We start from the raw sequence: 23,461 nt of genomic DNA, 5'->3' as shown, positions 1-23,461 counted from the left end.
CACATGCACTAAAAGCAGAATAAAACTTACAGATCATGTAAGATTTTAAAGATCGAACAAATCTACACTAACCAGCGCCAGTCTAACTTCACTTCGAAAACATAGCATCAAATCTATCTTTAACGACGACGATTTTACTACATTTTAAACCATTCTGATGAAGTGAGGAGAAATATCGTGACATTTAATAGTAGTAAGAAATATAGTAATAAGTTTTATTGTCTTTTTAGTGTATGTGTTATTGGAATTCCTGACTTTAAAAAATTAACCCATCTATTTTTAGAAACTTCTATAATGTTTATTTCATTACAAATCCTTAATGCAGTTTTACCAATAATACGAAATGATTTACAGATTCATCTTTTATTGTGTTAGATACACACACACACACTCACGTTCTCTCTCACACACATATCTATATACAAATCAAATATTCAAGTGAAATATTCTGATGTACACAGTAGAAAAATAAGTCGTACAGTATGTGATGAAGCTATATTAGCTGATTTTGAGAAGAAAAGGAAAATCATAGATAAATGTGAAAAATATGGAAAAGGAGGAAATGGTATTCCTTCAGAAAGAAAATTCTAATATTTCCTAATTGGTGTCATCTAAGCGAGTTTTGTTCGTAAGTTTTCGATCTACGAATTCTCTCGATTCTAGTCAAGATTATGTTATGAATGTTATTTTCCTCATTTTGCCAAGCTTAACAGTTTGGTTGCAGTAAGTAAGTGAGAGAATCTAAAGTTATCTATCAATACCAAACAAATCCAGTTCTGATGTAAGCATGAAAAGCTGTTTGAGTAAAATGTGTAATGTATAGCCTAATACCTATAATTTTTCTTATTTTGAAAGAGATAACATTGCAAGGGTATTTAACACTAAAACTGAAAAATGATAAATTATGATTTCAACAAACATTACTTAAGTTAGACTTAGCAAATAAATATTAATTACTGATTTCATATTTGTCTTCAACTAAAATATAAGAAAATTATATTTGAGAGAAGATAATGCCAAATCTAATTATTTTAGGCATCATAGATATTTCCTTTTCAAAGGAGTACTATCTCTCCAGAATTAAGAAAAAACATACTCGTAATATCTTGAAACATAATTTAAACTTTTAGATTTTCATCTCAAACAGTAGATCTCATATTCATGTTATGAATTAATGAATCCTTTAAATATTGTTTTAAAAATGTTTAGAATATCTCATAATCTCACAGTAATAGATTCCAATTGAACAAAGAGAAATGCATACAAAATTCTATTACAGGATACATATCAATTAACCAACTAATTTAAATTTATACATTTCAAAATGAGACACTCAGAGGTTTATTTTTTTTTATCTTACTTGTTATAACGAATCATTCATAACCTCTTTTCTGACATTATGGTATTGATCAATGAAACATATATTTGTGTATCATTTTTATGGAAACTTTTGCATTTTAATTAAATTTGACGACATTTTCTCGAAATATTCCTAATCAGGCATACTGCTTATATTTGAAAGAGGCCAAGGATAAGAAAGGAAAGGGAATAAAATCAACTACTCCGCTTGTAAACGGGATAACAAAACCTTTCATGATAATGTGTATAATATATAAACAAATTTCCTGACGTGACGTCTTCTTCTTCCAGAATTAAGAATCATTCCTTTTACTTAAAAGGCTTTATGATAACTTTTACAAACAATTTTACACTTTCAAGAAATATGGTATGTTTCCTTTGAGGCTTAAGAACCATCCATGTTGAAGTTGATCACAAATAAGGAGTAAATTCAATTCCTCTTCAAAGAAACAGTTTCGGCCTGGTATTGTGTACTGTGTCAGTAGTTTTACTATTAGTTGCTCTTTCTGTTTTACTTCTACTTTTTCTTTTACGGCATCCTAAAGCTAATACCGTATTCTGAAACGTAATGTCTATGAACATATCTTATTCACAGAGCTATAGTTTAAATTTAACTTAAATCCATAGCGAAATACAACAATGTTAAAAACTAAAAGAAAGTATTTTAACAAGTCTTCAATACTATAAAAATACACTACATTAAAAAAAAATCATAACGGTAGTTTTGTATTTCTCATAATAAAAAGATATTTTTATTTCTTTAGTCATATTTGGCGCATTCGGTAAACAAGGGAATCAAGTCTACTTGTTGGTCATCTTGGACATGTTTCATCTTTAAGATCTCTATCTGAAGCTTCTTTCACAACTTAAAAGATTCATGACTAGATATTGTAAATAACTCCTAGAATGTTAAAAAAAAAAGTATCAAATTTTCATTGTGCTTAACTTTATGTACAAACTTTGTTTCTTTTTCTTATAGCTTTGGTGGTTTGGCTTGATTTCCTTGTGGTATAAGCGCTAAATTTTGTAATTTGACTTTTCTACAATTACTTTCAATGACATATTTAATATATATGACAAATTTGAAAATCAATATATAAAGAGAAATACAATTTGTACTTCAAAGAAAAGAAATTGCAAGAATATGACTTGTACGAATAAATTGTATATTATTATCAAGTAGAAAAGAATATATTTATTGTAAATTACTCAAACTTAAATTTAAATTTTTAATTTATTCATTATTTTACAACTATTATTTATTTCATTTTCGTACTCTACTCTTTTAGCAATGTTTTCGTAACCTGATATATGAACAAAACTTATTTTACATATTGTTGCAGTCGCTGAAAATTTATTGTAAAGACAGTAGTTAAAAATGTGGAAATAGTAAAATTTTAAAAAAGGGTTAGTTGTAATGATTAAATGTTTTGAAGGTAAGATTTTGAATGGGGTAGAAATATGTAGCTGCCTGCAGTTAAAATAAATGCAGTATTGAGAAGAGGAGCTAATTAGTGTAATACTTAGAAAATTGTGAATTTTAAAACTTTTTTTCAGGATTTTATTTCATTTTACTTGGTATCTCAATTCATATACATTGTTATTTAAAAGAACATGTAATATATTATATTTTATGTTGCTTATCTACTTCATTGAGATGTCTCATTTTATTATAATTTAGCATTTTGTGGGGAATATTTTAACATGTTTTTGCAGTTAAAAATCATCTTCTACATATTTTTGATCGTTGCTACATAACAAGAGCACACACAGTAGGTCTGAACATTCCCCATCTCCCCAAGTTGTAAAAACTTGAGGTACTGTTCATACATTTGCAAGGTTGTGAATAATATGCAGAATGTTAGGCGAACTTAAGATTCGAATTTATGAATTTTCTATACACGACAATTGTAATCTCCTTATTAATTATACATATTGTTTTCTGGGAAACAAAAATGACTCTGTTTACAGATTAAGAATCGTTCTCACTATATTTATTAACAGAACGTATAGAATACATATAACAGAATTGAACTAATATTTTTTTTTGTATTTTTATAAGGCTTAAATAATTTCTGATATTTCGGGTCATAAGATCCTGAGATGAATATTCGCACCCAAGAGGAACGAGAATGGGGAATGGCGGAAACTTCATAACAAGGAACTACATAATTTATACGGTTTACCCAACATTGTTATGGTCGTTAAGTCTAGGAGGCTTAGGTGGGAGGGTCATGTAGCTAGAATGGAAGAAAGTAGAAACGCTTTCAAAGTCTTGACTGGAAGACCAATCGGAAAACGACCATTAGGAAGACCTAGGCGGAGATGGGAGGACAATATTAAGATGGATCTCGCAGAGATAGGAATACAAAGTAGGAACTGGATGCAGTTAGCTAAGAATAGAAGTCAGTGGAGAGCTTTTGTGAACGCGGCATTGAACCTCCGGGTTCCATAGGCCATAGAGTTAGTTAGTTAATTAGTTATCTGATGAGTGTTGAAGACCACATCAAGAGAAGTTTCAAGAAGAAATTAACACTTTTAAAATACCTACATAATTTTAAAAAATAACAAATACAGAACTGGACAAATACAGTGCACTTCTTGCACTTACATAAACATAATTTTATGGAGGGAGGTGATAGGAGTGTGGTACCCTCAATATTATAGTTTTTTTTTTCTTTCGAAAATACGTTACTTAGTATTAATACACCAATTTATATAAATTGAAAACTTTCCACTGGTGTTGAAACATAATGCATGTGAAGATCTTACTGCACAATATGATTTAAATGACTGTACTCCTTGAAAATGAATACTCACGGAACGTATCTGAAATTCGAAAATTATTTCACTCTACTAGAAATGTAAACAAGAATTTTAGGAAAACCAAAACAAATGGATCAAAAGATTGCAATCTTGACCAATAATTAGTTTTGGATCAGTTACCACAAAATTTTTGAACGACCCCTAATTCGAGTTTTTGTATTTTCTACGGAATAAGCACATCATACTGAGTTAATCGATAGTTTGGGTTTGGCTACACTTGTGAAGTTTTCCAGATGTAAGACGTACAAGAAAATTTTTTATTGAAATATATTGGATCTTAAAATGCAAAACGTTAGTACAATTTTCATTCTTCGAACTGTTCGGAGATAATTCAGTTTACTTCAAACTGTGATTCAAGTAAAAGATAACATCTGACCAATGTGCAACAGAAGTGTTGTGAACCACCTAACTTCAAAATGGTTACTTGTTATGAGCTAGGTTTTGTAGCAAAACTCAACTGTTATAATTCTGCTCTTGTATTAGAGTTGGGGATGAATGTATACTAATAACTTGTACTCTTATTTAAAGGAAAGAGTAAGTTCAATATATATTCCTTCCCATTCTCTCTATATATTTTCGGAAATTGGTTCTGTAGCATTGGAACTTGAAATCACGTGTCTCGTATTTTCAATAATTTTCTATTTATATGGAATATTTTTGTCCCTTCTTATCAATTAATGTTTCCGTAACCTGGAATTATACTGGATCCCATAAAAAAAAAAAGAAACGGTGCGCGCTCATGCTATATAACAACTATTAAGATTTAGTAAGTAGATGTTGTACATACGAAATCTTTGGAAAAATTACTTTTCAAAATTATAATTAAGAGATAGAGAAAAATTGTAAAAATGAACAGAATGAGCATTATATTTTTATCAAAGATATGCTTGTTTCATTTCATGATCATTATGTTATATATAAATATTTATGACATATCTTATGTTTTCATATAACAAATATTAACACAAAATATGATCTGGATGGTGATTATTAAGTTCAAATTTACTCATTTTGTTTATTAAGTGTTTGTTGTATGAGTGTTTCAAATCTTCTGAGTTACTGTTTTTTTTTATATATATATGGTAAAAGTGAATTGATATGTAATTCTAATGTACATGGCAACTTTGCGTCACATTTATGCAGATCAAAATAATTAAAATGTATGAAAGATACACATCTCACTCGTATTGTACAATGAAGAAAATCACAATCTTCAGAAGAGAGAAAAATGTTTTCGAATGTAATTTGATGAAAGAATATTCGTTTTAATTTTTTTAAGGAAGTTTTTAGATTTCTTTGTAAATTCCGTTCTTCTGGTAATATATATAAGAAATATTATATTCAGAAGTATATTTATCTGGAAGCAAAATACTGTGACTCTAGCAATTGTAGTAACACCTAAGTTTTTAGATCATCACAGAATATTAAATTGCATTTTTTACATATTTTTTACAAGTAATTTGATTCAATTTTTAAATAATGTTCTATTTTCAATTATTTTCATAATTCTCACAATTAAAAATCCTAAAATACTATATGGTATGTTTTAAAACTTTTCATCACTGGAATTTCCGACCAGCACCGAAAGGAACAACAAAACACCAAGTCCTTAACATAACGAAAAAAAATGTTGTTGTTCCAATCAGCTTGTGCGAATTGCATTTTTCTCCTCTAAAAAATAAGTAGGCCTATTTTCTTGGCAGTCTTTGATTTAAAGCGTCCTTGTTTTTCACAACAAAGCACACAATTTACTTTTATGCTTCACAATTTTTGAGCTGCTGGTTGGTTGCTGTTGCTGTTTCTGTTGTTCTTGAACTTTAGGAGCCAACGGTGGCGACCTCTCATGTGTGTTCAAACTATTTGAAAGTCTTTCTTTTACAGCACGTCCAAATCCTCGACTTTTGAAACTTAATCTTGCTGTACCGTTCATTTTCCTGGATAGTCTAGAAGATCGTGAGATATCAGCCATCTGTAAAAGTAATTTAATATTTGATTAGTTTACCTAGGTACATTCATGGAAGAATAGAAATATAGTTAATCGTCGAACTACAATCGACTTCGGTTAAGAGTGGCTGGTCGTAAGACGTCCGCGGGTACCTCCTATACAATACAGTATAAAATACCATTTTGATCAACTGTTGCCGACGATTTAAGTTGCACTTACACTGGAACAGAATTCAAACAAAATGTGGTTGTACGAACCCATGAATTAAGTAAATTAACTAGTGTCCATAGATTTCGTTACATTACTTCCATCCTATTCGTATAAATAAGCGTCTATTTATCATCAATTAAATTGTTTAATTTATACGAATTAGTGAGAGTTCACACTACTAAATCTTGTACGAATTCTAATCCAGTTTAAGCGTTATCATACACATAATTTTTACCACTTTTAATTTTCTATTCTATTGACCTTATACCTAGGTATTATATATTTTTGTTATACATTTTACACTTTTCTACTTTTTTATTTTATTAGTTTATTTTTTCTTACATTTATAATTTCTTAATCTTTATGAGATTAAATTCAAACTGTCTACGTTGTTATTTACAAAAAAAAAGAACTTTAAAATTTATTAATGCAAGCTCTAATAACCACCTAACCTTACATTTACAACTGCTCTTAAATCCGACGGAAGTACGTCGATAACTAACTATAATAAAATTCAAAGCAAGTTGGTACAAAATTTTATTTTGGCGAAATAATTCTTCCAGGTATTGTACTCATCATTGACGAAAAAAAAACTTTTGAGGTACATAATCATATTCCATAATCCTTAAATATACGACGTAATTTTTCTTATGCTAATTTACTGATATAACGTACTTATATCCGTATAATCATATGAATATATAGGACGCTGAAAAGTACATTGTAATAGGAGGTATCAGACTTCTCGAATAAAAACTTGATATCATTTACTTCGGAAACGCCACAAATATAAAAGATGCTTAGAGGAGAAAAGTTAGTAGATTTGTTGAATATTTATTGAGAAATGAGTCGTGTAACAATATTTAATTTACGAATACAATTTAGGACACAGCTTGCAGACGATTTACTTTCAACACATGAGAATGAACATATCCACTATACATATTGACTGAAAGGGTTACATCAGTAATAAATATAGATTTTTCTTCCGTATGCGTATTAATAACCGATATAATGGACTTTGAAATTTGCATTCAATTTAGATTATGAAACTTGCGTCAATTTAGATTATGAAATTTGCATTTAATTTAGATAAATAGCTATATGAAAATATGTTATTATTCTAACTTGATGAAATATAATTAATTTTACTTCATTATACGCTTTAATGATTCCTGAAGAATATATATATATATATATATATATATATATATATAAAATTGGTTATATTATACTATACTACTTGTGCTATAACGTTTGATTTACAACATTTTTCGTTTTCGCAAATTCAGGATTATAGTGAGACTCTTACTTTAATAGCCATTAGTGATTGAATCGTTTTCTTTTATAATAATATTAAATTATAAAAAACGCATGAGCAGACTTAGAAAGATAAAATTTTTAAAAAATAGTAAATACATTATCAGATAATAGACTACTACTTATGATTAGACATGAATAGAAAGATAAAAATTTTAAAGAAAGATTAGTAAATAAATTATGAGAGACTAGACTACTAGACTTATGACTAGACTTATGACTTATGACTAGACTTATGATTAAAAATTAATACAAATTAGTAAATAAATTATAAGAATTAAACTTCTACACTCATGATTAGACATGACTAGGAAGATAAAAAAATAAAAATAGTAAATAAATTATAAAAGATTAGACTACTAGACTCATGACTAGACTTATGAATAGAAAGATAAGAATTAAAAAAAAAACATACGTAAATAAATTATAAGAGACTAGACTTATGACTAGAAAGATAATATTTTTTTTAAATGAAAATAATAAATAAATTAATCTTTTTGTTCATTTTATAAAGCATTTATATTTTATTTTTATCCTTTTTCATGCGTTGAGTACAAGAATGTTTATATGTACGCTTCGGATAAATCACATAATTATGATCTAAAATCATTCACTAATTTCTCTACCCAGTAAAAGTATATAATATTGCTACAAGTACATAATGATTAGCAGTATTTCCGTATAAGTTATTCCTAATCCTCTTCCGTCTGTGTACGTACGGTAATTAAGAATTCATTAACAGAAACAAAACAATGATAAAACAGAAAATGTTTAATTACTTTTCTAAGTTTTGCGTACCTTCATTGATTGTTTTCGTTTGTTTGTTTGATAATTTGTTGTAAATTCTAATTGTCATATATCTTAGATCTTGCTCATATAACGATATACAAGGACCTAGTATATAGAGGTCTCTTTTGTTTCAAGTGTTATATGAATGTTCATTTTCATTTCACTCTTAATTATTTTCTATTTTCTTTAGCGAAGATAAAAATTGCAAGATTTCGTATGCACACATCAGTGGTAAAATGCTGATTTTTTAAAAAATATTCCTTTACACAATTTCCTTTGCTTTGTAAAAACAGTAAGTCTAATAACTTTTTGTGTAATGCAAACATAAGTTTACTAGTAGTATTGTTACTTCATAATACCGTATCTAATTTGTGGCTCAAATAACCTTCAACACTTTTCATGTAGCATTTCCATTTACTACAGTTTTAATTTCATTCATATATTTATATTTATAATGTATTTTCATTTACTACAGTTATAAAGTGTGAATGTGAAATAAAAGCAAGGATAGGAATGGCGAAAGAAGCATTTAGGCGGAAGAAAATACTATTTTGTGGTCCTTTGAATAAAGAGTTGAGAAAAAGACTCATAAAGTGCTTTGTGTGGAGTATTGTGCTGTATGGACATTACGGAAAAGCAATGAGAAACGACTGGAAGCTTTCGAAATGTGGGTGTGAAGAAGAATGAAGAAAATTAGTTGGGTCGAGAGGAAAGCGAATGAGAGAGTGTTAGAAATGGTTGGGGAGAAAAGAAAAAAAATAGTTATTTTTAACAAGAGGAAAGGAAACTTGTTGGGGCATTGCCTAAGAAGGAATGATATCATGAGAGATGTCCTAGAAGGTATGCTGGCAGGAAAGAGAGGGAGGGGCGAAGAAGACTAAAATTAATTGGTGATATCAAAACAGAGAATCGTACGTGAAGATGAAGAGGTTAACAGAAGACCGAGGAGAATGGAAGCTTCTCAGTTGCAGCAAGTGACCTGCCAATAATGACAGAATACCTATGATGATGATAATAGTTTTAATTATGGCATTTAAAATATCTGTAGCAAAGCTAAGAGCTCAACATAAATTCATATTAATTTATTTTTATACGTTTACTCTTGAAATAGACCAAAAGTTTACTGGTTAAGATTTCATTGAATCAACCAATGCCATTGTTTCACTGGAATTTAAATTGACCATAAAATTCCATACTCACAATGTTGCTAATAGAACTAAGTAAATACTATAATCGGTTAAATACGTAAATAAATCTCATCTATTTTGAGGCAATGTAAGATTTTCATAGTTGTGTTTCATAACTTGTTTGTGGCCGGTAAATTTAGTGTCTGGTTTACTCTGCTATCTTCATCAGGGTACTAACTTGATGAAACTCCTTACAAAAACGTGTCAGCGAAATATAGTTGAAGTACTTTAGTTAGCATAAGAAAACAGACAAAAAACTACAAATATATACATCCTCGGTATTTATTGTTTATGGTTTGTTCAAAGTACATAAAGCAGATCTATATTTAAGGTATACTATTATAGGTGCGGTTAAGAAAATATATTACAAGTAACACAAGTAAGTTTTTAAGTATGTGGTTAATGGTATCAATGAAATAACTGAAATTTGCTCACTGATAAACAACCTCCGAACAGCTTTCATTGACACTTTAGTGTGTATTCTTAAGGATTTAGACATACCAAAAAATGGTTCAGATGCTAGAAATAATCTCATTTTGCAATATATAAAATTCTTTATTTTTTAGAATCGAATTTATAAGCAATATGAAATTGATTAGTAAGAACATTCCCTTGCCTATTCTAATGACGAAGATTGTTTTCAATTATTTTGAAGAATTTTAAATAGAGCTTTTAAAATACACTTAGTGCCTTAGATATAAGGATAAAGGGATCCTGATATATATAAATTAAATAATATGATTTAAAGATAAACGCACTGTAATGCACTGCAAAGTTAGAAAAAGCAGATACTTTAAATGTTTTAGATCTAAACATTTATAGGATAAATTCGTAACTATGCTCCGTAGAAAACCAATATTTAGTAGTTCATATATTCAAAATAAGCTTTCATATTAATATCTAGCTAAGTCGAATATTCTGATAAATTTGTTTATTTGAGCTTACTGGCTACTTATTTTAGAAGAAGCCATATTACAATAATAAAATGTGAAAATATATTTTAAATTAGGTAAAGAGAAAACAGTATGACTTAACATACTAGAAGAGATTCCAGACAATATTTTTTCTAATACAAACGAAGATAAATACAGAACAGAAATGGATTGTGATCATTTTGCTCCCGAGATTATCATATAGACCAAAAACGTTTCACAACAGTATAATTTTAAATTTATTTAAGCCTCTGGTTTTAACTTTTAAAAAAATCATTGAATGAGCATAGGCATTACTTTGTGAACTAGGATACTTTATTAGGAATCTGTGAAGTCACATGCAAATGTGATTGGTATGATATCAAAACATTTGAACAAAAATTAAGGAACACATTGGAGGAAGGGTAAGCAATTTCAGGCTTGTCTAACTATTCATTCCAGCATAAATACAATATAAATGATATACTCATCCTATATAAATCTAAGTCTATTAAAAGAAATATTTTTGAATCATATGTTATCCGAACCAATGTTTCAGATCTCAATGCAAAGAGAAGCAATTGAATTATTGGATGAGGAATAATTGTAGTCTGCTTTATGAATAGACAATATTGTAATATCCTATGTGATGTTATAAACAAACAATTCCACGCATCAGTGTTTACAAACACCACCACGTGGTTCGGCAAGAGGATCTCCCACCAGATGGACCTATAATCACATGCAAACGACGGCTTCTGGCCCCTCCTAGGAGCAGAAGACGACATCGGAGCAGCAGCGCCACCGCCACCCAAAGGACCCTATAAATTGGATGGACGAAGGCAACTCGAGACCAGTTTTCTGGTGACCTTCCTTTAGTCTCCTACGGGACTCTTGGAGTAACCTAACCCCAGGCCTCTAGTCTGCTACGGGACTACGCCTATCCTATCTCCTGGCTTAGCCTGCTACGGGGCTCTGTCTGGGAATCCTAACCTCAGCCGCTTAGCCTGCTACGGGGCTCTGTTGGCCATTTAACTTGCCTCTGCTTGCTACGGAGCATTGGTTCCTTAAATCCACTCCTCTTAGCCTGCTACGGGGTTCTGTTGGAGATCCTGTCTGCGACCTTACGGTCAAAGACCACCTATAACTAACCTTGATTCTAGAGAGATTAATTTGTATAGTATTTTGTGAAAATACTTTTATAGAGGAAACTTTTTATAATAAAAACTGGTAGTGGGAGTCGATTCCGGACGCTCTTTTTATTAAATGCTCTACCCAAAAATTCTATATGAGACAAAGTTTTACAATATAATAACAACACATTGCATAATACGTGTTTCATCACAAAAGATGCTACTTACAATCTTCAGAGTTTAATCATTCTACAGTTCACGCTGGCAAGACTCATAACAATTGAATAAAGTAGAATAAAAATAACGAGGTAAATATAAAGAAACATCAGAATTAAGACTAATGCATAAATAAAATATTCAGTTTACTAATGTAACAGCATTTTCGTTCTATGTAATTCTTTCTTCTGTAATACCTCACATTTTCTAACCCATCCTTTCTAAATGCTCTGATGAAGATGACAGAGTGAATAAGGTATCCAAAAATCATCGGCAACAAAAATATTGAAATAGAACAGAACTAAGATGAGTTAATATTAACTTTAAAATGTGTTCTTTGCTTACGTAGTTTACTATCTCTATTTTGGGTTTTCTCTGAAAATGGAAAGATAGCTCATTGTTTGTATTAGCTTTACTCCTTTGATGCCATCTTCTAAATGAGGTTGCCGTGGCTGAGAGGTAGAGCGTTCATCTCTGGTGCATGGGGTACTTGGTTCGATCTCAGCTCGCGCCAAATGAACTTTGTGGTAGACAAACACCATGTGCGTGAGTTTTCTCGAGGTTCTCCCGTTTCTTCCCATTTTCTTTATTCCACCATTTCATTCATTATTTCATAATCACCGTCTCCTTTAGCCTAACCAGTTTAACCGTGGGACGTAAAACAAAGATTTCATTTCATTTTTCATCTTCTAAATAAATATTATTTTTTGAAAAAAATCTGCAAATTTTATAGAATCAGTAGCTGGTGATTTCTAGAATTTGCTCACAAAAATGACTTCTCTACAAATTGTTTCTCTTCTCAGTGATACATACACTCACTATTACATTATCAGACATCATTTACAGTCTATAGATGTGATGTGAACACACTTGCAATTAAGCCATTAAAAATTTAACAATTAATTAGTTAAAATATTTGTTAATTTTTAATTTAGTCAATTAAATTTTGGAAAAGTTAATTTTTGATTGATAATCATTACTGCACGCAATTCACAATGAATAAGAAATTGATCGTTATTTTTTTGAGCGAAGAGTATGTAATATATAATCTGTAAGCAATTTTTTACGACATACTAGAAAAAATATGGGTAGTTCAACTGCAGAGGTGCGTTTGTACAGGCCCCTTTTTCCAAAATTGTCCAAACTCGCCTTGAAGTCTGGATCATGAATTCCTGGACTTTGTAAGGATGAAATCATCATAATCGAAGATAAACAAAAATAAATGTATTTAAAAAAATATACAATTTTATTGATTCTTACTGAAAATATATCATTATACTTTTATTAATTGTTGTCATCTTTATTCCACTTTTCCATGGTTACAATGTATTTCGTTACAATATACATACATGGTATCTTTATTCCACATTTCCATGGTTACATAAGAAAAGGTCCATATGGTTGTCGCGAAAATCCGATGCAAACATATGGCTTTTGATTGAGCATTAAAAAACTGAGATCATCAAAATTTAAGCTGCTATGGACTATAGGGAGTGGAACTAGGGAAGCGAAATGAGAGAAAGGCAGTAATGACGGTGAAAGTGAATATCTTTCAAAGAATAAAAAGCAAACCAAAATTAACCTACCAACCTTAAGAAAGATATACAATGTAATATAACTTTGATGCAACGGAAAGCTGTCCTAGGAAATAGTGTATGAAACACAAACAATGTGATTCCGTAATAAAGTTTAATTGTATATAGTATATGTGACTGGAAGGAAAAACCCTGCATAGTTGGTGCGGAAATTCAAACAAAATCAGTTGACGCCACAAAAGGAAGAGAGTTCTGGTGCAATGTGCCATGCTATGGACCAAAGATAGCGGAAATAAAACGAGCGAGCACCCGTAGAAAGTGTGCAGAGACCGTGGCATGTAAAAGCGCTAGACGGAACCAGTGCTAGTAATTGTGGTGGTAGAAGCGAGTGCAAGTGAATACTCATGTTTCTATGTGAACATTCGGTCACAAAGGTCAGGTAATGTCAACGGATGCAGAGTGTGGCGGTACTTTGGAGGCTGAAATATAAACGTGCATAATGAAACGTGTAAAATATGAAAAACTGTAGTTGAGAAGTTGTCAGCTGATTTGTTCGCTATCTCGCAGGAAATTCCAACAAGGCAGAAACATCTCTTAGAACAGATTAAAATGCAGCTGTATAAGAAAGAGGTTATTTTGGATGAGTTAAATACATTAATAATAAATAACGATGGTAAGATAATGAGGACATTGAAAGTAATTTCATCGATGATTTAGCATTACCACAAGGAACAACATTGCCACCGAACAATCTAACAATCGTTGAGCATGACGAAAGTAGTAATTCGTCGTATGCTCCATTACCACCAAAGAAAACGCGCACAAGCAGCACAGAGGCACAGAACTTCCCTAGCTCTCCTCCTGGATTAGCAATTGGCAAATCAAAGCGTCTGGAATTCACTACTGTAATGGCATAAAAACGCAAAACAAAAAATAAAAAAAAAATTGAAAAGACTTGCAATGTCTTACAGACGTCTTCAGTCCTTACAAACACGACTTACTAATGCTGTACGTGAGTATTTCATCGCAATGTGACAACATCATGCAATTATTTACGACCACACAACACGCATCTTGGTGATGAATATTAAGAAAGAACTTGATCCACACAACACCTTATCATTGACAGCGTCCAAATCATGACTCAAATGCTTCAAACGAAAAAACAAAATAATTTCACTCAAGATTACACATGAAGTTAGTACAAGAGTCGACGTTGATGCACCAGCTGTTCAAACAGCCGTCACTGACTTTGTTAATGAAATCAAATATTTCATTACACATCAGGAGTTAACTCCAAAGCAGATCATTAATGCAGATCAGTTCAGATTTGATAAAGAATTACGTTGTTGCAGAACTTTTGGCATTAAGGGTAGCAAGACGATCTTTGGTGTCATGGGTTCAATCGCCACCAAGACGTATTTATATATGATTATGCTGGTAATTGGAATGGGTGGCACACTGTTTCCGCACATGTATGTTCTTGTTTCGGAACCCAGTAGACCACTTTTCAGCGAGTATGGTCACTGAATTTCCTAATGTAAAAGCATATACAAGATGATCAGCGAATATGACGCGATTTGCAAATCTTCTTGGAGCAATTTTTGTAGCCTATTTGCAGGATGAGGATCGTGTTTTGCTTCTAGTTGAGTTGGGCAGCAAACAAGGATGATGATCTTTATAACATGACAGTTCCTGACGGTGTCAAGTTTTATAAGAAGCTGATTTCTGCAAAATGTACAAGCTTTTTACAACTTTCTGATATGTTCTTTTGTCCATTGAAAAATGTGGAAAAGTTCATCACCGTTACATTGGTCTCATCATCCAACATTAAAGTGTGGCAACGTGAGACCTTTCTCCGCCTTCAGTCATTTATTCATTGCCAGTTTTCCGCAAAGTGATTCAAAAATTTTATTCACTTTGGGTTTCTCAAATGTGGCGATTCCCATTTGGGTTTCTCAAATGTGGCGATTCCCATGAACATCTCAGGCCATTTCAAACACCTTCAGAATACTTTTTTCGAAATAGGACTTACGGAGGAATGATGCAGAAACGCCTGTGGTCAGATTCTTTTCATTCGCTATGCTTATTGCGAGAAATATTTGTATGCTTACCACGCATTCACTATCGACCTTCACGTCAACTGGAGCTAAGCTACAACTTTAAGTATTGTCCTATATTCTTTTCATCTATTTGTCTTCCCTCGCGTGGATATTCACGCACGTGTAATGAGTATTTTCTACTGTCACTTGTCTTACTTATGCGGTTTCCAAGTATCCAAATTGTTACTTTATTGTGCTTTGCTGACATATCAACTTCTTGTTCAGTTGTAACCCTGTTCCAGATAGCAACGCTGTTTTCTATGGTATTTCATAGTCCTTGATATAGTTCTTATGATATAAAAAATAATTTTGGTTTGCTTACTTTCATTCTTTGAAAGATATTCAGTTTTCTGTCATTACTGCCTTTCTCTCATTTTGACGATATTCAGTCTTCTCTTCTCTAGCTCCACTCCCTATGAGCCATAGCAGCTTAAATTTTGGTATTCTTCATTTCATTTTATGCTCAATCAGATGTCGTATGTTTACATCGGATTTGCGCAACAATCATATGTACCTTTACTTGTCACATATTTCCTAATGTCGTCTTTCACTAGTAACTGTTAAATTTAGACCAAATACTCTGTATGTAGCTTCTTTTTGAGTTTTAACAGCTAAATACTTCGCAAAACTACAAAAAACTCTTATTAACAATATATAATTGCTCTTGGAGTTCATTGCACTTATAAAACTGTTTTAGCTATAAGTCATAATACAATACTTTAACATTTTATTATTTTTATACATTTTTAACCTTTTCTTATTGTCTATTTTATTGAAATATTCATCTTGATTCTTCTGTCTGGTCTACTATTTTACTGATTTTTTTCTAATACCAATTTGAAGCTCGGTAATATAATGAGTTTTGTAAAACGATTGGTGTTCTATTTTTTTTTTTAAATAAATTTAATTAAGACTTACCAAAAGGAAATAAAAATATTTATATCCTTATCAGATTATTATTCAGTGTGACTTTTTTTTATCAGAATATACGGAAATTCTAAATATTACTGTATTATTTCCTAATCATATTTTCAAAGTTAAAAATCACAGTCTTATTCAATTGAATAACCATTTTGAATTAAAACAGAAAAAAATATGTATTCCCTGGAAACAAGATTAAAAAAGTACTTACTGTCCTTTCTGGATGTTGGACACAATTTAGAGTTGTGACAGTAAACTCAATGTCTTTCGGCTCTGAATTTGCTGAAATAAACAACATATATATATATATTTATTGAGTTAATGTAATGGGTACATTATACTTAGTTAATTTTCCTGCATAAATGGAAATGCCTTCAATCACTTAATCAAACTGGAAATACGGATTATGTTTTATATATAAATTCTGATAATCCTTGTAGCTCATGTTAGATACTAGAACCTAATATGAGAAGTGGATGTTATCACCTAATTGTTACCACAGAAATAACTGAATTGTAGTATAAATTTAAAAAATGTGATAATAATCCAACAATTATTATTGTTTTTTTTTTAAATGAGTGATTTTTTTTTATTACATTGTAAAAACCTTTGCAGCCAAAAGAGCGCGCAAAGTTAAATTTTAATTCCACCTGTTTGTATTTTCATTTCACTTACATCGATTTAAGAGATTTTCAAAATGTCCGAGTACAACAGCTTAACTTTTTTTATTTTATATATATATATATATATATATATATATATATATATATATATATATTCTTGATTTCCGCAGTCGAGAGACTATCAATAATATTCTTGATTGTATTAATTTTAAAAACATTAATTTTAAAATTTTAACAATAACTGATAATCGATTTCGATATCATTGATAAGTGAATTTTCATTTTTATGACAAAATCACTATAGAATGTCACACATATGTTAATTTCCTTACTCATCGTTGTCTAGTATGTTTTTCAACTTGTAAATCGAACATTTCTTTTTTTTTAATCAAAATATTCTAGGATTGATTTTAGATAAAAATTGTCATCCATTTTGTGTGTGAATGGGAATAAATTTAAAACACTTATTGCGTTGTCTCTTTGAATGGCAAGGCTTACCCGTTGGAGCAAGAAATATTTGCTTCTAGGGTCACCTGATTTATTAATTAAAGCTGACCCCAAATTTGTCAAAACTTTACTTGTTTCTTTACTAAAAACACCCATGGTTTCAGTAGCAAAAGCCATGAAAAAATGATCTTCTTTTAATTTGGAATATTTCGAATGCTTTCGTTTACTAGTTGCCTCGGCTGCACTTCCTGCTTCCTCACTGGTTAAAAAAAAAATAATAATTTATATATTATTATTATTGTTGAAAGGTTTAATAATTCAACTTTTCTTATTAAACTCTATTAAGAAAATAAAGTCCTTTGCAGCTATTGTTTTTTCTTCATTTGATTTCTCTTACTAAACAAGAATTTTAGGAACGATCCAAAAAAATGCATCAAAAGATTGAGATCTTGGCAAATAATTAGTTTTTGGATGAGGGACCACAAAATTTTTGAAGGGCCTCTAAATTGAGTTTTTGTATTTTCTACAAAACACATTACACTGAATTAACTGATAGTTTGGGTCTAGCTACACTATACATAGTTCTCCGGATATAAGGCGTACAAGAAAATTTTTGATTCAAATATATTGGATCTTTTGACCCAAAAACAAAAATGCAGACACAATAAGAAGAAACGCATCCGATCTGGACCAAACCTAACATTATGGTAGGTAGACTTTGATGAAATTATATGCATATGAATTATTATTATATGCAGGTTTTGAGTACCGAGTCATGAGTTATCAAAGTTGAGATTAAAACTCTGTCAAATTTTAGCTAAACTTTTCTTCAATGGTATTTAGAACAAAAACATATTGAACAAACTTGTTAATAACATTTATTCGAGAGGCGAGAAAGTAAGTGATAAAATGGTTGATTAGCTACACTGTATGTTGTAAATGCAGCGTTTACTCGTAACAAAGATTTGCTAAAAACTAAATGAATGAAGGATGATGAATTTTGTCCGCAATGCTGAAACTTGTTAGCCTTTTCTCGTATTCTTAATGCATGAAATACATTAATAGACTACAATAAAATAAATCTGAAAGCTACATTGTCTTCATCTTATTTCATGGACATTTATTATAACCACCTATTTTTTACATGAGATGCATTACGTCAGCTTAATTTTCTATCAGTGATTTTATGTTTTGCTATTGTTCTAGTTATGCATATATCATTGATAACTATATTTATTAAAATAAGTAATAACTATAAATGATCTATTTACTTAATTTGAGTCAGACTACTTGTAAAAGTGCACTTTACATTACTATGACAAGATCAAGGAGCATGTTCATCAGAATGAAACAGTATTTGAAAAATGACTGTGTGGTATTAAAATAATGCTATTTATAATAATGTACATATATTACAACAAGCACTTGTTCGACATAAAATTTAATTTTTATTTACTTTTCTTATTGTGATTTTATTGAAGTAATTGACGTGATGAAGTGCATGAATTAACATTTTCCCATGTATATTTGTTTTTATTCTTTTTATTTTTACAACTGAGGATTGACATTTTCCTGGTATAATTTCTGATTTCTTTGAACGATCTGGTATATTGATATTGTTTATATTTTGCTGCTGCCCGAGTTTAAATGGATTCCATCCGTGATAATCTACACACAGTAAATAGAAATTACGTTAGTAAACAATACTACTCCTATACATTCATTTTGTGGAGTAGGAGGTAGCGTAGTGGTTAACGCATCGTCACGGTACGCCGAAGATCTCGGGTTTTAGTTCCCGTCCAGTCATGCATTTTTCTCTATATGTATCATTGAATTAGCACCTATAGAGAAGTTGGTGTGTTAAAAATCGGTTGTTTCCTCCATTCGTTAACATAATGATAATACAAAGTCAGAGGTGTTCAGAATATGGACATTGGCTTCTCCAAGCACAACAGGAAGTTGTGGTATAAACCATGGCGTCTGAGTGAAAGAACACCGACTTCAAGAGTGAGAGAGTGTATGTCTATTCTGGGAGCAGGCTGAGTAGCGTACTGGTTAACGCATAGGGAAGGTAAGATTCCAGGTTCGAGTCTCGGTCCAGTAATGCACTTTTTCGCTCTTTCTGTAACATTGAATTAGCACCTATAGAGACGTTAGTGCCCTAAAAATCTGTTTTTCTCCATTCATTAATATAATAAGTTATTTTTGTACGGTTTATGTATTCAGTATAAAATGTATAATACCTTATTTTACATCGATCTTTTACAAATTCTCTCTCTTTGTACCAAATATAGCAAGAACGTGTGAATAGAATACATAAGGAACAAGTACTAGTACAAGTACTAGAAGAGACGGGAAGAGAGCGAGATAATGCATGATTTTAAGAAGCGGTAAACTGTTGATGTAACGAATTATGCTCCATATGCTTCAAGATGGTACTTAAGAGCAGAGAATGGATATAGAAAGAATGTGTTGAAATGTAGAATGCAGAAAACCACATGAATTGCGAATTTATCGTAATAAATTAGTAAGAAGTTGGTGCGAAAATTTAGGCAGAAAAGCTGCGACATGCTAAGAAATATTGAGAACAATGTATGGTTTTAAGCACTAACTTATTTCAATTAAAAAATCAAGGATACTGATTCAATTGTAAGCATTCTGTTGGACAGTATTTACAGGAGTGCTCGCAAGGTGTCATGAAGCAAGTTATCCCATTGAAAGTTTAGGAACAATTATTGAAATATTAAAGCAATTAGAACTTAAAAACTTGCATAAAACTGTATAGTTTACCCATTTACCCAAGAAATCTATGTTTTAATCAAGGCTGTACCAGAGAAGCGTGTATTGAATATTAAAACGATTGAGCATGTTTAAAAGTGGTATCTCGTCTTCGGAGGAAGAACATGTCATCAGCAGAATTCAAGGACTATGTTGTGAAGCATAGAAGGATGGACACCTCTGGTGTTTCGGTGATATTTCCATATTCAGTGTTGGGATATATTGGGGAAGTGTAAACTATTTCATGATAGGAACGATGAATATGGCGTACTTTGGAACGATGAAGTGGAAATATAAAAATTATTAACTCATAATTAAGTTTTCGTAATGCATTGAAGTTTTAACTTGTAACACTAGTTGGTAAATCAACCGATCGCTTCTTGAACTAAGTGGTTGATATGTTGTATGGGGTTACCGTCAGTCATCAGTGTAACAAAACAATTAAATTCTTGAAAGTAGGCTGTGAAAAATCAGCAACTAAGAGAAAATAAAGTGGTGGTCATAATTCCAATCTCTATGGGATACTTGTCATGAGAAATATGATGACTGATCATTAATGGCGATCTGAGTGAGACGATTGACAAGGAAGTGATATATGATGATGAAATTTATTGAGTAAACGTTTACGAATAAGAGTGGGAATATACCAAATATCATATTCAAATAGTATTAAATGAGATAACTATAATTATTGTAATAGGTTATGAAAATCGTCAGATAGAAAAGATGAAATAATATGAAGATCTGATATCTGTTTAGTGAGTTGGTAGGAGTTGTAAATCCCGTAAAAATGGATTAAATTGTGTGAAAAAGTGTGCTAGAATATTTTACTGACAATATCACTTAATACAACCAGTTTACTTGGCGTCAATCTTGTTTTCCCTGTGAAAATAGGAACGCTTATAACGGTTTGATTATTTTAACCTTGTATAATGCTGTTTAACCTTTTATAATATTTGATGTATTTTGTCATATATTTTTTTTAAATAGCAAATGGTTTTTAAATCATAGTATGTCAACAAAGTATTCCTATGTAGTGTTAATAAGTTCGATAATATTCATCCTTAATTTCTTAATAATTTAGGCAGTCAATATGCAATGGTGAATCTTTTAAATAGTCTACAATTAGAAATTTTTCTTGTGCGAAGGTCATAACTTTGTAATCATGTAACTAACAACTTAGATTGTTTATTTATCATTATTGAATAAAGTATTGCTAAGACTGCACTTTAAGAAATATAAATTATCTAACACATTAGGATGATCATTTTGATTGGAAACCAAATATCTTCACTTATCAAACGAACACACTCTTCTCATCAATATATATATATATATATATATATATATATTATTTAGAATAGTGGTATTCTAATTTTCGAATAGATTTCTAGACCATACGACTCATTTGACTTTGTAGGAACTTTAAATTAATTTAGAAAAATAATTAATAATTATTTATAACTTGATCAATTAATAACAATGTGAGTCAAGTTAGGGCTTAATGGAATCGAGCAATATTTTAAGTTCAGTGGAACTTTTTAACATCCAATCGATTTTGGAGAAATTGTTCTAGCGAGAAATATTTTGATTCTCCAGAAAAATAGTGTTAAGGATATTTTTTTGTATCTCCTACTACGATTAGTAGATCTTTATTTCAAAGCAAGGACATATTACCCCTTCTATGTGTTTATGTTTGGAATCTATTTCATATATATACATTCGCACAATAATTTTGAAAGTAATGCAGATTTTCACTTGTACAATATCAGAATTTCTGCACATTTACATTTACCATGATTTCGGCCAACACTCAACTCTATTCAAGAGAATAAAACAGTGCAACAAACTATCATACCACTATAATTAATTTAATACTAACATTCTTAAACATCGAGCCAAGAAACTGATGCAGAATCAGCTATTTACCTAGGTACAGTGTTGATGAATATGGATTTAACATTACCTCTTCAAGTAAGAGTCCCTTAATGTAAAATTTTCTTGTATCTTAGAATTTATGTTTTGTGTTTTATGTATATACCTTTACTGTTTATTAATGTTGAAGCATAACGAAATCATTGTGAATAACATACATTAAGATGTATAAAATTAATCATCAATATTAGTTTTATTTTCAATTTAAGTGTTATTTTGTTAGTATTTCCTCAATAAATTATTACAAATACTGTTAATTTGCTTACTTGTAAATTCTTCTACAGGTTTTTCTATTGTGTCGTGATCAATCCAAGTAAGGCCCATCTCCACCTTTTCCGCTAAGTCTTGCCAATGCTTCTGATTTTCTACACAGCCGTCGTACAATGGCTGAATCCACGGGAAGGTCTCTGATAGAGCCTATATACGTATATATAGAGAAAAAATGAACAATTTGCAGATACGTGATATGAGTAAAACATGAAATGATTAAACTGTAATACATGATCTGATTAAACACCACATTCTGAAAAGTAAAAAAGTATGGAAACCAAAGGCTTGAATTGAAAGGATTTTCTGATTTTCACAGAATTTTGATGTAATATTCTCAAAACTATGGTACAAAACTACTATTTTACAAGCTGTAAGCCACAATTCATATGTCCTTATAATTTTATTTCTTAAACATTTTATAAGGGCTTGTAGATAGTAGTATATTTCCCAAATTATATAAAGGGTGTTTCAAACCAACACCGACAACGTTTGGGAGATGATTCCTGACACCAAGATAAGACAAAAAGTATAGACCAACCTGGGTGCACAAAAACTTCCTTTCGGAGTTATAGGCTGCCAAAAACATGAAAAAACGAAATTTAAAGATCTATAGCTCCGAAACTATGAGACCTATCGTACTCGGATCAAGACTTCCTTAGGAATTAACATGTGTCCTATCCAAAAATCCATGTTTCATAATCCTATGGTACTCACGCAACAATTTTTATAGAGGGAATTTGGCTACGGGCATATAAGTTGAAGTACTCACGAACTACCTCTATAAAGTTGTTGCGAAAGTACCGCAGGATTCTAAAACATGGATATTTGAATAGGGGATAGAGATGCAAAAAAAAAGCCGGATTTTTTGAATCGATGGTTTTTTGCACATAAAAAGTCGGCTTTTATTTTTTAAAAAATGAGAATTTTGGAAATTTTGGCTTTTTTCATTTTCAT

General features: G+C 30.8%; 1 protein-coding gene across 2 annotated transcripts in view; it reads right to left on the bottom strand.

Annotated features, from left to right (window-relative positions):
• Nucleotides 1-1,424: 1,424 nt before the first annotated feature.
• The window catches only part of Pde6 (phosphodiesterase 6), a 557,480-nt gene continuing 535,443 nt past the window's right edge, over nt 1,425-23,461 (bottom strand). For both annotated transcript variants that reach the window (XM_081734379.1, XM_081734380.1), the window contains 3 exons: nt 22,504-22,654; nt 16,666-16,736; nt 1,425-6,154 (listed from right to left, as the gene is read on the bottom strand). In XM_081734379.1, the coding sequence (XP_081590505.1) occupies nt 5,915-6,154; nt 16,666-16,736; nt 22,504-22,654 (462 nt within the window). In that variant the 3' untranslated portion in view covers nt 1,425-5,914. The remainder of the gene's footprint in view (nt 6,155-16,665; nt 16,737-22,503; nt 22,655-23,461) is intronic.

Source organism: Thermobia domestica, chromosome 12 (genome assembly GCF_964235325.1).
Source record: "Thermobia domestica chromosome 12, izTheDome1.hap1.1, whole genome shotgun sequence".
NCBI lineage: Eukaryota > Metazoa > Arthropoda > Insecta > Zygentoma > Lepismatidae > Thermobia > Thermobia domestica.
The sequence above is the reverse complement of the archived record's forward strand: the minus strand, read 5'-3'. Positions and strand labels throughout refer to the sequence as shown.